Below are 12,807 nucleotides of genomic sequence, written 5' to 3'. Positions count from 1 at the left end.
ACCTTTTTTGATGGATATCCTGAGAGCTAAATTGCCTTTTGAGGAGAAAAGCAAGGGTATGTTTGGGGGGTAGGGAGACAATTCCTTGGTGTAATTAAAAAAAAAAAAGTAAAAAGACAGTCGTTGGCTGCCAGTTCTTACAGGCCAAAGGAGGGGCACAAAGGATGAGGGATGCCAGTGATTCATGCAGAAGCACTGGCTGGCCATGCATTTTTGTGGATTTTACACAGTGGACTGGCATTTCCCAGGAGAACAGGTTAATGATGGTAAAAGGAGTGGCAGCACAGCTCCTCCTGGGTGTAAGGAGCTCCTTCAGCTCTGTGTGAGGCTGGCTGGTTTGTCGGTGCACAAGGGCACAGCAAGCCCTTGTGCATGCATGTGTTTTTATGTGCACCACTGTGCTTAGCTGGGTGCTGCAACATGTGTCTACGCTATTGTCTTTGCTAATTAAAACCCCAGAGAAGTAATTGTGAGGTTGAGTTGCTCAGAGAAGTTAAGGAAATTTGAATGATGTTTGTGCAGATACATTACAAAAAGGCTCCTCTTGGAAAGAAACCATAAAATCAACATCTTTTAACTTTCCTTTCAGATTCCTGTACAGTATTTGCCTTCAGACTGTCTGTTTTTCCGGAGACAGCCAACGCAATCTCCTCTACTCACTCTCCCATTTACCAACTGCATTTTGGGCTGCTTATGATGATATGGATGTTGATTGTGGCTTTCACAAGACCGCCTAGATTTTCCACAGAGTCGTCCTGAGGGATGAAACCGCAGCAAATTCTCAGCTGACCAAAAGGCAGCTCAAGATACTCATTCAGTGTATTTTCTTCCATGAGTAAGAAGCAGATAAGATTTCAGCACAAATGGTGCATTTTAATTATGTTTATAAGTGAAATGCAGAGCAGATGTGGAAAGCACCATTTCAAGTATGCCTACCTCATCCCAGAGGCAGAGTTTCAGTGTTAACATTGCATCTCTCTCTAGAAAATGCTCGATTTGAAAAACTTTTAAAGCTAAAATATCTTGTTGGCCTAGAAGCACTCCTGGCTCCCTGCGCATCTAAGCGTGAATTCTTTTCTTGTATCTGATTTTTGAAATATGTACCAAAGCTTCCTTTCTTAACTTTTTTTTTTTTAAGTTAAAAAAATATATTATAAAGACTAGAATAATGCAAAATAAAATTGATATATCCTGCCCATCTCACTCGCCTTAAAATAAATTCTCTCCTTTACATGCATGTGCGCACACACACACACACATATATATACATACACATATGTTGCATTATATTCTAAGCATTCCTGGATGCTGGATCTTAAGATTATATTGTAAAAACTATTCGACTGGTAAATGATGTGCCTACAATTTGGATATTGTTGATATTATTGCATTTCTTTGGTTATCACACACTAAGATCAATATTGTCAATACCTTTAAAAAAGAGATAACTTCAAAATATTGTCAGAAACTTATTTAAAATGGAAGGGGTGCATTATGTTATGCTCAGAGACCAGGCTGCTTTTTTCTGCATTTTAGTTTCTGACAATCTTTGAAAACCAGCTTTTTTGGACCAGTAACATAAATGTAATTTTAGGAGGCTAGAAAAATGCACTAATATTTATAGGAAGCTGTGATGCAGCAAAAATTGTATGGGCTGTTATTCTAACCTATTGCCAGAGGACTGCATTGATCTTTGAAGGGTTAAAGTGCTACCAGGTTACATTAATGTCACCCTTCAGCAATCACTGGCCAATAACATATCAGCAATCAATGCTGTGGTGTGTTGTTCATGACACTCAGTTTTTGGAGACAAGTGGCTGATGTATTTTGACAAGAAGAAAAAAGTCTTGGAAATTCTTACAAATCTTAACTCAGAGAGGAAAATATATGAAACGAACTGCTTCCATTAGAAAAAATGGTAATGTTTGCCATCATAAGTAACAACATTTTATGTCAGTTCAGTGGAGCAGTGAATGAACCAAAACTCTGCTAACCTTCAAAATGGAAAGGATTCTGTAAGTAGGATTTACATAGTCTGAATATTTTATATTTTGAGTGCTCATCACAGCTCGCATAAACTAATACCTAAATATATATTTCAAATAAAGAGAACATTTAACTTCTGGTGGAGTAAAGGAGCAAGACACATTTTGGGTTGTGAATACTGATGCAGGTTCCGCAGCCCCTGCTTCCTGCTGTCTTGTTGGTAATTTTCTTCTACCAAGTTCTCCTAATTTGTGCATGTATGGAAAGGCAGTGCGAGGCTGTTCACTTTGACACAAAGGAAACTTAGAAAAAAAAAATTAATTAGGAAGTCAAACAGCCGTAAAGTAGAAGCATAGAGGGGAAAATAAAAAGCAGAGGCTGTGAGAGGATGCAAGGGGTTAAAGTGCTGACCACTGTCTGCATATATAAAATTATATCACCTTATCTGAAAAGTTTAGGCTCAAAAGAAAAGCCTCGGCTTAAAATGCCTTTTAGGTTTATTAAATCTTTAGGCTGAAGATTACAGCAAGTGTTTTGTCTTTGGTGAGTAGCTGTTTGTCTCACTTTATTTACTTGGTATTGGGTATTTGTCAATGTCATTTCATATCTGCAGAAAATTCATACGTTATATGGAAGTATGTATGTGTGTGAGTGTGCTGAAGGTCACATGACTGTTTCATCCTATTTGGTGGAGCAGCTTGACTTTTTTTCCCTTGCTTTTGGTGATGGTTGTGAGTGCAGAAGTTGATTGACAGATGCATGCCAGAAACCCCCATTCTCCTTTTCAAAGACTACATATGATGGATTGCGATCTTTCAGCTCAGCAGGACACAGGGACCATGCAAGCTGTAATTGGTCAGGTATGGAGTCAGCCATTTCTCAACTCCCCTTTTATTTTTTTTTTTTCACAAGGGTCTAACCATATGATTCACATAATTCATATTTACAGTACCATCTTTCTATCTGTATCTTCAGCTACCAGCGAGTGTAGTACTGAAAGTGAGAAAGGCAAAAGAACCACAATAATCTGGCCAGGGAATCATGAGTTAAACCTAAAATACCATGCTTTTCTTTTAATAAACCCAGTTTATAATTTGGTCTGAGCTTTGCCAAATCGAGCTAGTTATTAATTTACCTCTGTATTTTGTTTAAATGTGCTGAAGTAGAAGAACTGAAGAGTGAAAGTGTTCTGTTTGCTAGGGAGTTGCTTTCTATTTCTGATGCTGTTCATTATTCCTATATTGACTGTATTCCTGTACTACAGGCTGTGGATTTTATTTCCCTCTTTTTCTCTTTATTTCTTGCTTTTTCCTTTCCTTTCCTTTTTTTTTTTTTTTTGTTCTTTTTTTATTCTTTTACTCCTAACCCAGATAATGTGTGATTGAGCTTGGTAAACGTAGTAGTCTTTGCTGCTGCGGAGGGACAGCCTGCAAATTAAACACTGCCACAATCTGAAAGGTCCAGGTGGTCTGCTCGTGCTTCCTAATGCAATCCAGCACAACAGCTTTAATAAACAGCTCTATTTAGTTCTCCCTCCCTGTAACCAGGGAAGGGAACTGGACTGGGGCTGCTGTGATGAAATGCCAGAAGAATATCTCTCAAAGGCCTCACAAGCTGATTTTTAGAGCTTTTCCGTTTTGTCGTCTTTGTCTTCCAAATGGGTCAGTGAGTCCTTCTCTTTCTGTTTTGTGATTTCTGATAAGTCTGTAGTTTTTATGTGTGTCTTGTAACTGTGCTGATTTGAGCTTAGCCAGAAGAGAGAAGAATCATTGTCTTTTCATTTGCTTCGAATAATAACCTGGAGTGGGGACAGAAATTAAATTATTTTCTCCTGTTGTACACGGAAGGCTGTTTTCCTATGAATGCAGCCAGAGTCGGAAGAGGGTGTCTGTTTTTCTTTTCTTCTAACAAAATCTTAAGCGCTCAACACTTTCTCATTAACCACTGCCTTGTAAATCAGTCTCTGGCAAAGGATATTTTTCGAACTCTCAAAAGTTTGTGTTTTTTGCATATGTTTCCAGTGTACTGAACGCATACTGCTGAAGTGATGACTTAGTATTTGTTTCCTATATATTGATACAATGGTGGAAAAATATGCATCTTGTGCACTGTTTTCAACTAAATCATGGCAAAGCACAGAAGTCCCTCAAAGCACATGGTTTATTAATACCATCGTACACAGTAATGCATTTCTAGGCGGAAAATGTCAAATATGTAATACCATGTTTACCACAGACTTTTATTGCTTTAAATATTTTAAAAATAGAAAATACATTTTTTATTAAAAATCCCCCAAACATTAACAGCTTTCTATTAGGCTGCCTTGCACCTAAAAAGTGGGGCATATTTGCTGGTATTACACTGCTTGAAAATATGTATTTTAGAGCAGGTTAATTACCTTTTTGTGTAAACTTGTCCAGTCTTAAAGAGAAATATTTAACGATCGTAAAGCAAGTGCAATGGCAAGGTTTTGTGCAAGTACAGTTGACAGAAAATTTATCCTGAAACCTTGATAAATCTCAAAGCTTGTGGTATCCCTTTAATGTAACTTTTTCTTTGGCATGTAAGAAAGTGTGAGTTAGCTGTTTTATATTTAAAGGTTGCTAGCTCTAGGAAAGTGATTTTGAGGCTTAAAAGGGTATGAGCATTTTTTTTTTCCCTGGGTGTAACATTGCATATTTCATCAATTTAAAAAAAAAAAAAAAAAAAGTTCAGTGAATACCTGGAAAAATGTTTATTGCATGTGTTACTTAATTTCATTTCCTAAAAATCAATAACACTTCAAAGAAAAATACATGTAGCTATTTTAGGTGACTAACTTATTCGTTTTATTTTGTTATAATTGATGGATTTAATTATTGTGCAACTTAATTGTTAGGTATTTCAAGCATTTTTTTGATCTCTGTGTATGCATATTTACCTATTGTATGTGTTAGTGGACACATCCAACAATGTTCATAAAACCACAAAATTTTCAAATATGTTTTTGATTTATTGTCCAGTGTTTGGTCATTATTAGCTATTTGTGAAGATAAAGTGAAGTTAAAAGAAAATTCTGGTTTTTGGTTGTTGTTTTATCATTATTATTATTAAAAAAAAAAAGTATTCTCTAGTTATAGAATCAAAGACTTACTTAAAACTTGGGAAGCACAGAGCAATCAGCATAATTACCATACATGACTGAAACTAGAAATACACTTTCATAATGTACTCTAATACTCAGCTGATAAGAGAAAATAACCATCAAAAGACAAACCTTATGCCATGAAATCTTGCCACATTGTAAGTCTGTATTTGGTATTGATAAATAATAAAGATTTGCATATTTGGGATGTGTATATTGCTAGAAGAGTCATTCATTTCCTGACACAATTGTTTTAGAAAAAGTTCTTAAGAGTCTTTTTTAACTTTCAAACCTCAGAAATCAAAACTTTAAATAAATGTTTATTATTTTCCTTTTTATAATTTCAGAATCATGATGTTTTTTTCTCCAGCTGTGAGAACTAATTTTTGTTTTAGCTAATCCTGCAGATATAGCTTTAAATTCCATCTTGTTTGCTGCTAATGGAGTGTGAACTTGTCTAATTAAAAATCCAAACTATACATGTGTATCTCTGCTCCAATAGAGATCAGAAACACTAGCAGTTATTTGTAGTTCAAACACTCGTCTGTGTATGACACAAAAGTAATAGCAGGATCATGCTGATTTAAAGGCATTTTCAACACGAAGTACTTGTTCATCATTAAATGCATTTTCCACACTTTTTTTTTTTATCCTTGATTTTCTCTGTCTCTGAGCACCAGTGTCCACAGTGGCTCCCACTGGTGATGGCAATGGTCAGCAGAGCGCTGCAATCCTAACCACTACCTGGCACCTGGCTGTACTGGCTCCAAGGTGCAGAACTGGATGCATGCCTTCCCTCTGGATTTTTCCTCCCCCAAGCAAGCAATTAAACAGCCAAGTACTCTGAAAAACAACCTCCTTGCCTAGTGTGTCAAGATCTAGAAGCTCATTGCTCATTGTGATTTTGATTCATAACTGGAGTGCTTGGAATGAAACCCCGATCTCTGACAGCAGTAGTCTGTAGCGTCCTTCCTTGCACACTGAACCATAATATCCATTATTTTTACAAATGCCTTTTGCTTTTAGATAAACAGTTAGCTGGATTTTGTGCCACATTCCATGTATAGCCTGACCCTACTTAAATGAACAGGTAATTAAACGTATCATGTAATTATTCCAAATATTTTTCTACCTTCCGTATTTTCTAAAAATGTGTGCTGTACCTTTTTCTTCTATTTTGCTTTTCTTTTTCTTTCCTTTCTTTCTTTCTTTTTTTTTTCTATTTTTTTTTTTTCAGACCTGAGCTTGTGAGTGACAGGTTAGTTCATCAGCATTACAGCCCTCCTGTTTTTGTCTCATCTCATGCAGACAGGTCACCGTGTCCAATCACCCTTCTGGCTCTGCTGGCCCCAGGGGACCCAAGGCCAGCCTGCCATCTTGATCCACCGGCCTCAGGGCCCGGGCTGGCTGCACATTTCTGTGTTCACTGGTTCTTGCAAATATATGGGGGGTGGGGGGTGGAAGGGTGTGTGCGTGTGCTTAAATAAGATCTCTCTGAAGTGAGAGGAAGTAAATTAGGTAACACTCTTCTTCAAATAAGCATGCCTTTGTGATTATTATTGCGATGTTTGACTTTTCTTTCTACATGCTACCCATGTTTATTTTATATATTTCAATGGCATCCTCCATGTAACCTCATCATCTGGTAAAAGTTATTTATGCAAGGGTAAACACAGCTCTCTGCCCGTAGAGAGTTCTGCTCCGGAGCCCAGTTTAGGTGAGTGATACATTGCTTAGCCGAGGTGGGTCTTCCTGTTCTATGTTTTAGTTTCTTGGTTTGGGGTTTATTCATTCTTTTTTTTTTTTCTTTTTTTTCCCCTCCACAATTAAAGGGGACAGAGCAGGGGGAAAAATGCTTTGGAGAGACCATTCATTTCATGGTCCACTTCCAGAAGTTTGCTCTGTTGTCAGTATTGTTTTGTAGTGCAGATCACTGCATATCTGGGAGTTTAATTTTTACCAAACGAAAATTAGGTCTATAGTGTCAGTTTGTCTTAAGCATCTTTAAGTGATTCCTCTTGTAGTAGTAGAGAAGGTCCTTTTCTCTTGGAATACCCATTCCTGTCTCTTATACACAGGAGCGCCTATAACTTACGCCTATAACTTACGCAGAAAAGAACCAACTTACACATAATTTTAAGATGCACTTTGAGAATACATGAAGGAATTAGGTGCTTTCATCACCAGTTTGGGACAAATCCTGTTCTCACAAGCAGGACCAGACCCTTTGCTGTAAGCATGACTACTTGCATAAGTGAGGTCAGAGTATGTGTCCCCTTGTCTGCTCTGTCAGTGCCCAGCACAGACACAGCTGTCCTTTGCAGTCACCAGCAGTCGCTTTCCGCGCTTTAAGAAAGTGAGAGAGAGGTGTATGGACAGGTACAAGCTGACTGTTGTTTCCAGGAGTAGAGAGGCAGTGTAAACAATAAGAATCATGTTTGAGAAACTTCAAAAACATTCTTTTTTAATATTTATGAACAAGCTGGTACTCTGATAATGAAGCATTCCATCTCCACAGAAACGTGCTGTTTTATACGCTCTCCAGCATACTGTGTCCTTAAGAATTATTATTGTAAGGAGATGCAGGAATGTGGCTGTAATATTTTACAGTATAAATATTTGTTGTAGAGGAGTTTGGATCTCGTTAATTTAATATATGTAAATTCTTTGGTCGTAGGCCTGGATTCTAGCAAAAGAATGCATTTCTCTGTTGACTTTTCTTTTTACAGCAGAAAAGATGGATTTTATCATTTTCATTCATGCTTAAGAAGATTTTTCTTGTTTTCACACCAAAATCAGGTTTTAATTGAAATCAGCCCTCTAAAAACATCTTTATTCATTTTTCCTTATTGAATTTCTTTTCCTTTTTTTTTTTCTTTTTTCCTATTTCATGTACTTCTCTGCTGTCTCATGTGTTAGTTTGTGGGTCAGACCAATTAAGAGGTCAAAGCTCTAAAAAGATGTGATTTGTACTCTGTGTATATTCACTGTTATTCTAATTGTAAAAGAAAAATAATGTATGTCAGATGACCTTTAAATTGCTGGGCAAGCAACACTCGTCCAGTGATGTAGATTTCTATCTTTTGGCAATGTATTTACATTCAAGTACCTCTGTGTTTCCTAGATGGTAGGCTGATAAACTAAATATCAGTCTGGGCCACTTCTATATGTACAGTACATAGAAGTGACCGTGCTGAGCCTCTTATCTCACACTGACCTGTAGCTGTAACAAGACTTTTATTTTTCTTCTCTGATCTGAACTGCAACTCAAATGGGAGAAAATAAAAGGACAATTGAAGACAAATTGTATATAGCATTTTCAACATTAGATGAGGGCATGGCAAAATATTCTTGTTCCTGTGATTTACATCTCTCAGTGGCATTTACTTGCAATGCTGCTTCTTTTCCTGAAATTGTAAAAATGGCAGGAAGAACCTCAGACCGCTCAGTTCTGAATATACACGTGATTATATCCCATTTAAGTTAACAGGACTTACGCCTCTACTTAAAAGTTGCTCAGCAACTTAAGTGCATGTAAGAAGTCTGCAGCTGCTGAATCTTTAGGTATGTAAGCAGCGCCTGCTGCCTCAAGCTGCACAGCACAGCACTGAGCTCAGTGGGACTCCTCACGTAAATAACACTTTCCAGGATCTGGTCCAACTTGCCTATTGAGTAACTGTCACAGCTAATAAATATAACTAAGCCTGGTTTAAATGCCAGCTAAATAATTGTAATGTAAACTCTTATAATTAGAACTGACGATTAGGATTAAAGATAGTAATTCAAGGCCCTTGAACATTTTTAGGTTTCAAGAATGTCAGGGCTACAGGTAAATGGACTATAGCTTCAGGGTTTTTGTTTTATCATTGGCTTTGAAACCTCTGTGATATGTAGGACTATTTCTTCAAAAGAGAAAGATTAGTTGTTGATATTTGCTACTGATTCTCTGTTGACTGGTAGTGCTGTTCCACAGGAGAGCTTTATCTAACTGCTAGATCAAAAGAAAATTTTGAAGATCAAGAAACTGTTCTAAATTCCTAGCCATTTTGAAAAGTGGTAGAGGCTTTCACAGCAAGCTGGAAAAAGAAAGTGGGAGGGGACACAAAAAGCTTTATTCCAATCCAACCTTACATTATCAATCACTTAAACTAAATATTCTTAAGCTATTTAAAATAGATTTTGTAGTTACTAAGATTAAAAAAAGCCTATTGTTATTATCAAAGAGTGGTACAATTTGTATACACCACACTTGATTATAGCAAAATTAGGTCCAGCAAGTTGTTATGCAGTCTTCCTTTCACTCACGTGCATAACAGCAATCAATGTCATTAACGCTTGTGCATTAAAGTTGAGGAAATGTGTTTTGGGGAAGAGAACTTTGAAACGTGATCTTACTCTCAGGTGTACTGCACAGCTGTCCTGTGCCCGTTGCTTGTGCCAGTAAGGATTTACAGGGCCAGATGCTGACACCTGTTCTTGTCAAAACAGGTGGGTCCAGTCTTGATGGGTTTTCATGGACCACCTTACTGTAAAACAAATCCAATAATTTGATAAGCACTGCTGCAAAATCTTACTTGCAAGAGTAACTTTTGCTCCTGTGACGTTTCCAGAAAGTGTTATGTGTAACACAGCAAGTGTTACTTGCTCAGCATGATCTATTTGGTCTGCTCTTTGCAGGATGAGGCTCTTAACCCACAAATGGGCATTGCAAAGAGAACCAGGTACTTAAGCAAAAAGAAAGTGTTAGAAAGGAAATTCATGTTACTTCAGTCACTGATTTCATCAAGTAATTCTTATTTTACAAGTTTGTAGCATTTTCAGGGCTTTCAGGTTTATGTGTCTGAAAGACATAATCAAAGAAACAAAGAAGACACAATCCAGCTGTGTAATGGCTTCCAAAAAGGAAATGTTATAAGGACAATGGTAAAAGACGAAAGTTTTTTTTTTATTTTTATTTTTTTTGTCACCCCCTGCTATGGAAACAAGAGATTCAAGCAACAGAAAATAACAGGGCATGAACTTTTTACAGGCAGATTAGTGAAAAATCGTGTTAATCTTATTGCAGAACAGCTGCTGTTAGACATGCTATCACAGACACTGCTGTATCAGAATATTGTCCTTTTTACCAAACTGTTTTTATCTCTAACTACTTTTCCACTTACTGAGCCAACCTGTGAAGCTCTAACACAGCTTTTACTTGAGCTTCACTCGCATTTCTTGTGCAATGAAGTAAGGAGAAGTTTTGCGGGAATAACAAGTCTATTTAAAAAAAAAAACAGTGACTTTGGCCCATTTCTGGAAGTTATGTTAAAAAAAAATAAATTGCAGCACAGACTAAGACTGAAAGAGCAATATTCATGTTTAAGATATTTCAAATCTTGATCTCAAGCTTATGACTTAAAATCACTGTCTGCTATCAATGGCAAACAAGCAACAGCTTTCATTTATTCATATTCTAACACAGGTGATTAAAGGCTGTAATTTTTTTAAATTTATAAAAATAGAGAACTGTACCTGATTGCTACCCAATCCAGATTTAAAAATTAAAAATGGTTAAACATGCAAATAGCTGTAACATGGTTTAAGGCACACAATTCTGAGATATTGTGGTGATCTCTGTATCTGTTGGTATTGGAACCAGATGCTGCCCAGTGCTGAATGCTTTCAGAGTCCTGGACTTCCCACCAGTTTAAGACTATGTTCCAGCAAGTCCTGAATGTTTTCAGTGGCCTTTGAGGTAGGATTTGGCCCTGAAGGTCCCAAGGGAAATTTTTCATTTGATATTTTTTCCAGCTCAGACATTGTTAATGAAGGAAAAAATGAAAGGCTTCCCATGAAAACTAAGTGTCTAGTGAAAGAAAATCTAGGGAACAAACAGCTATTGCAGGATTTCTGGCCATAAGCCTTACCTTCCCCTCACTCTGCCCATCCCTTTCTGTGTACAAAACGTGCTTCACATTCTTCTAGTGGATTATACAAAGCAGAAATAATATCTGCAAACAAGAAGCTCTCAGTCTTTTGGAGGAAAGGTTGAAAGTTGTGGCAAATGCAAAAATGGCTTCTAATGTGGAAGAATAAAGCAGAGAACATCAAATTCATTTCACTTAGTGTCACTCATGATGATTTATCTTTATAGTCAGGGCAAACTGTGGTCTCAGAGCTGAAACTTTTTTTTTTTTCCATTAAGAGAAAAAAAAAATCCACCATAAAACAGGATGTTCCAGCTTGGTTCTTACGTCCTTAGGGTTGCAATATTGAATTCAGAATTGGGGAAGCTTAATCTTGCAGCCAGATTTGACAAACAGTAGGTAGAAGTGTTGGTTTGTGTATCATAATATCCGTGGTTGGAAATAAAGAAAGATCAGATTTCTTCCAGGAGTTTGGATGTAGTACGGAGTTTGGACATACCACCTGCTCCAGCTTCTCACCAGAAAAGGCAAGAAAACCCATGTGTGTAAGTCAGCGAGCAAAGCTCACGCTTTCAAAGCCTGACTGAAGACAAATTGGAGTACATGTGAGGGTTTGTTAATGGATCTGAACACAGTTATCTTTTTGTTTGTTTTAGTGATGTTGCTTATTTGAAGGGCCATCATGAAACCATTGAAGCACATCCACAGACTGATCACGAAAGCTCACATCAGCACCATATTGCACATTAGACTATGTGACACTGAAGGCTTGGATGTCATCTGGCCTCAGTGGGATTCAGACAATCAAAATAATAAGCTAGTTTTCCAGCTCTACTCCATTAACCCTGGAGAGCAGGAGTCTGTGTGCAGGTAGGTGAAAACCTGGAGGCTTCATCTGAGATCTTAGGGGTTGATCAATCGACTCATTGGCCGCTGTTGGCCACAAGTAAGACCTGGGTTTTGAATAATCAGTCAAAAGAAGCACTGAAGCCTGGGGTTTCATTCCCTGCATGTATTGGCTGCAGTTTATTTTTTCAACTCCTGCTGGATTCTTAGCAAGAGGAGAAATTGAGGGTTGCCCCCTAACTAGGGAATTAGAGTGACCCTGTGATAAATTTTAACCCAAGAGGCACTGTGGATATTCAGCAAGCCTTTGTTCTGTTCTGCTCATCTCCTTATGCCAGGCCCATCACCATAGTTATTAGATCTCAAAGATTACGTTCTTTGATCTAGTGCTTTCTAAATCCTTAAACCACAGTTTATTTATTTAAAAGGTTATATCCAGCATTGGATTGGATTGTAAAGTACCCTTTGACTCTTCCATGAAGGACACAGTAGAAACACATGCTGCTGAAGGACTATTTCCTTCTGACCACAAAGAAACACAGAAATTTGTTGAATTAAGAACTGCACAGGAATCTGTGCTTTTAATCTGGTCACTGTGTTGAATTTTTTGTTTAACCTCATTGGTACAGTGATGTCATTCTTTTCTGATGAAACAGGCATTCATTAGGTATGTAGGTGAATCTCAGCTAGTCTCTAAATTAAAAACAAAAACAGCAAACAAACAAAACCTTGCAAAGTAACCTCACATTTCCCTAACAAAATAAAATCACACTAAACCCCATCCAGATGTTAAAAGTGAGTGTATTCAAGATCTGTTCTTGGGGTCTGTTTTTTGATCCGATGTTTACCAGTGTGAATCACAAGTAACTCTGCAAGGCTAAATATAGTTACATTTGGGTAAACATGATCAACAGCAGCTTTTAAGCTTGTTCCATCAGATTC

At 37.4% G+C, this 12,807-nt stretch overlaps 1 protein-coding gene across 2 annotated transcripts in view; it reads left to right on the top strand.

Moving 5' to 3' along the window:
- The first annotated feature begins 2,600 nt into the window (after positions 1-2,600).
- POU6F2 (POU class 6 homeobox 2) overlaps positions 2,601-12,807 on the top strand; it is a 331,845-nt gene continuing 321,638 nt past the window's right edge. Inside the window, exon 1 of one of the 2 annotated variants that reach the window (XM_080582231.1) lies at positions 2,601-2,846. In XM_080582231.1, the coding sequence (XP_080438357.1) occupies positions 2,742-2,846 (105 nt within the window). In that variant the 5' untranslated portion in view covers positions 2,601-2,741. The remainder of the gene's footprint in view (positions 2,847-12,807) is intronic. The other variant, XM_080582233.1, reaches the window with a different exon arrangement.

This window comes from Anser brachyrhynchus (assembly GCF_964034855.1).
Source record: "Anser brachyrhynchus genome assembly, chromosome: 2".
NCBI classification, from domain to species: Eukaryota; Metazoa; Chordata; class Aves; order Anseriformes; family Anatidae; genus Anser; species Anser brachyrhynchus.
The sequence above is the reverse complement of the archived record's forward strand: the minus strand, read 5'-3'. Positions and strand labels throughout refer to the sequence as shown.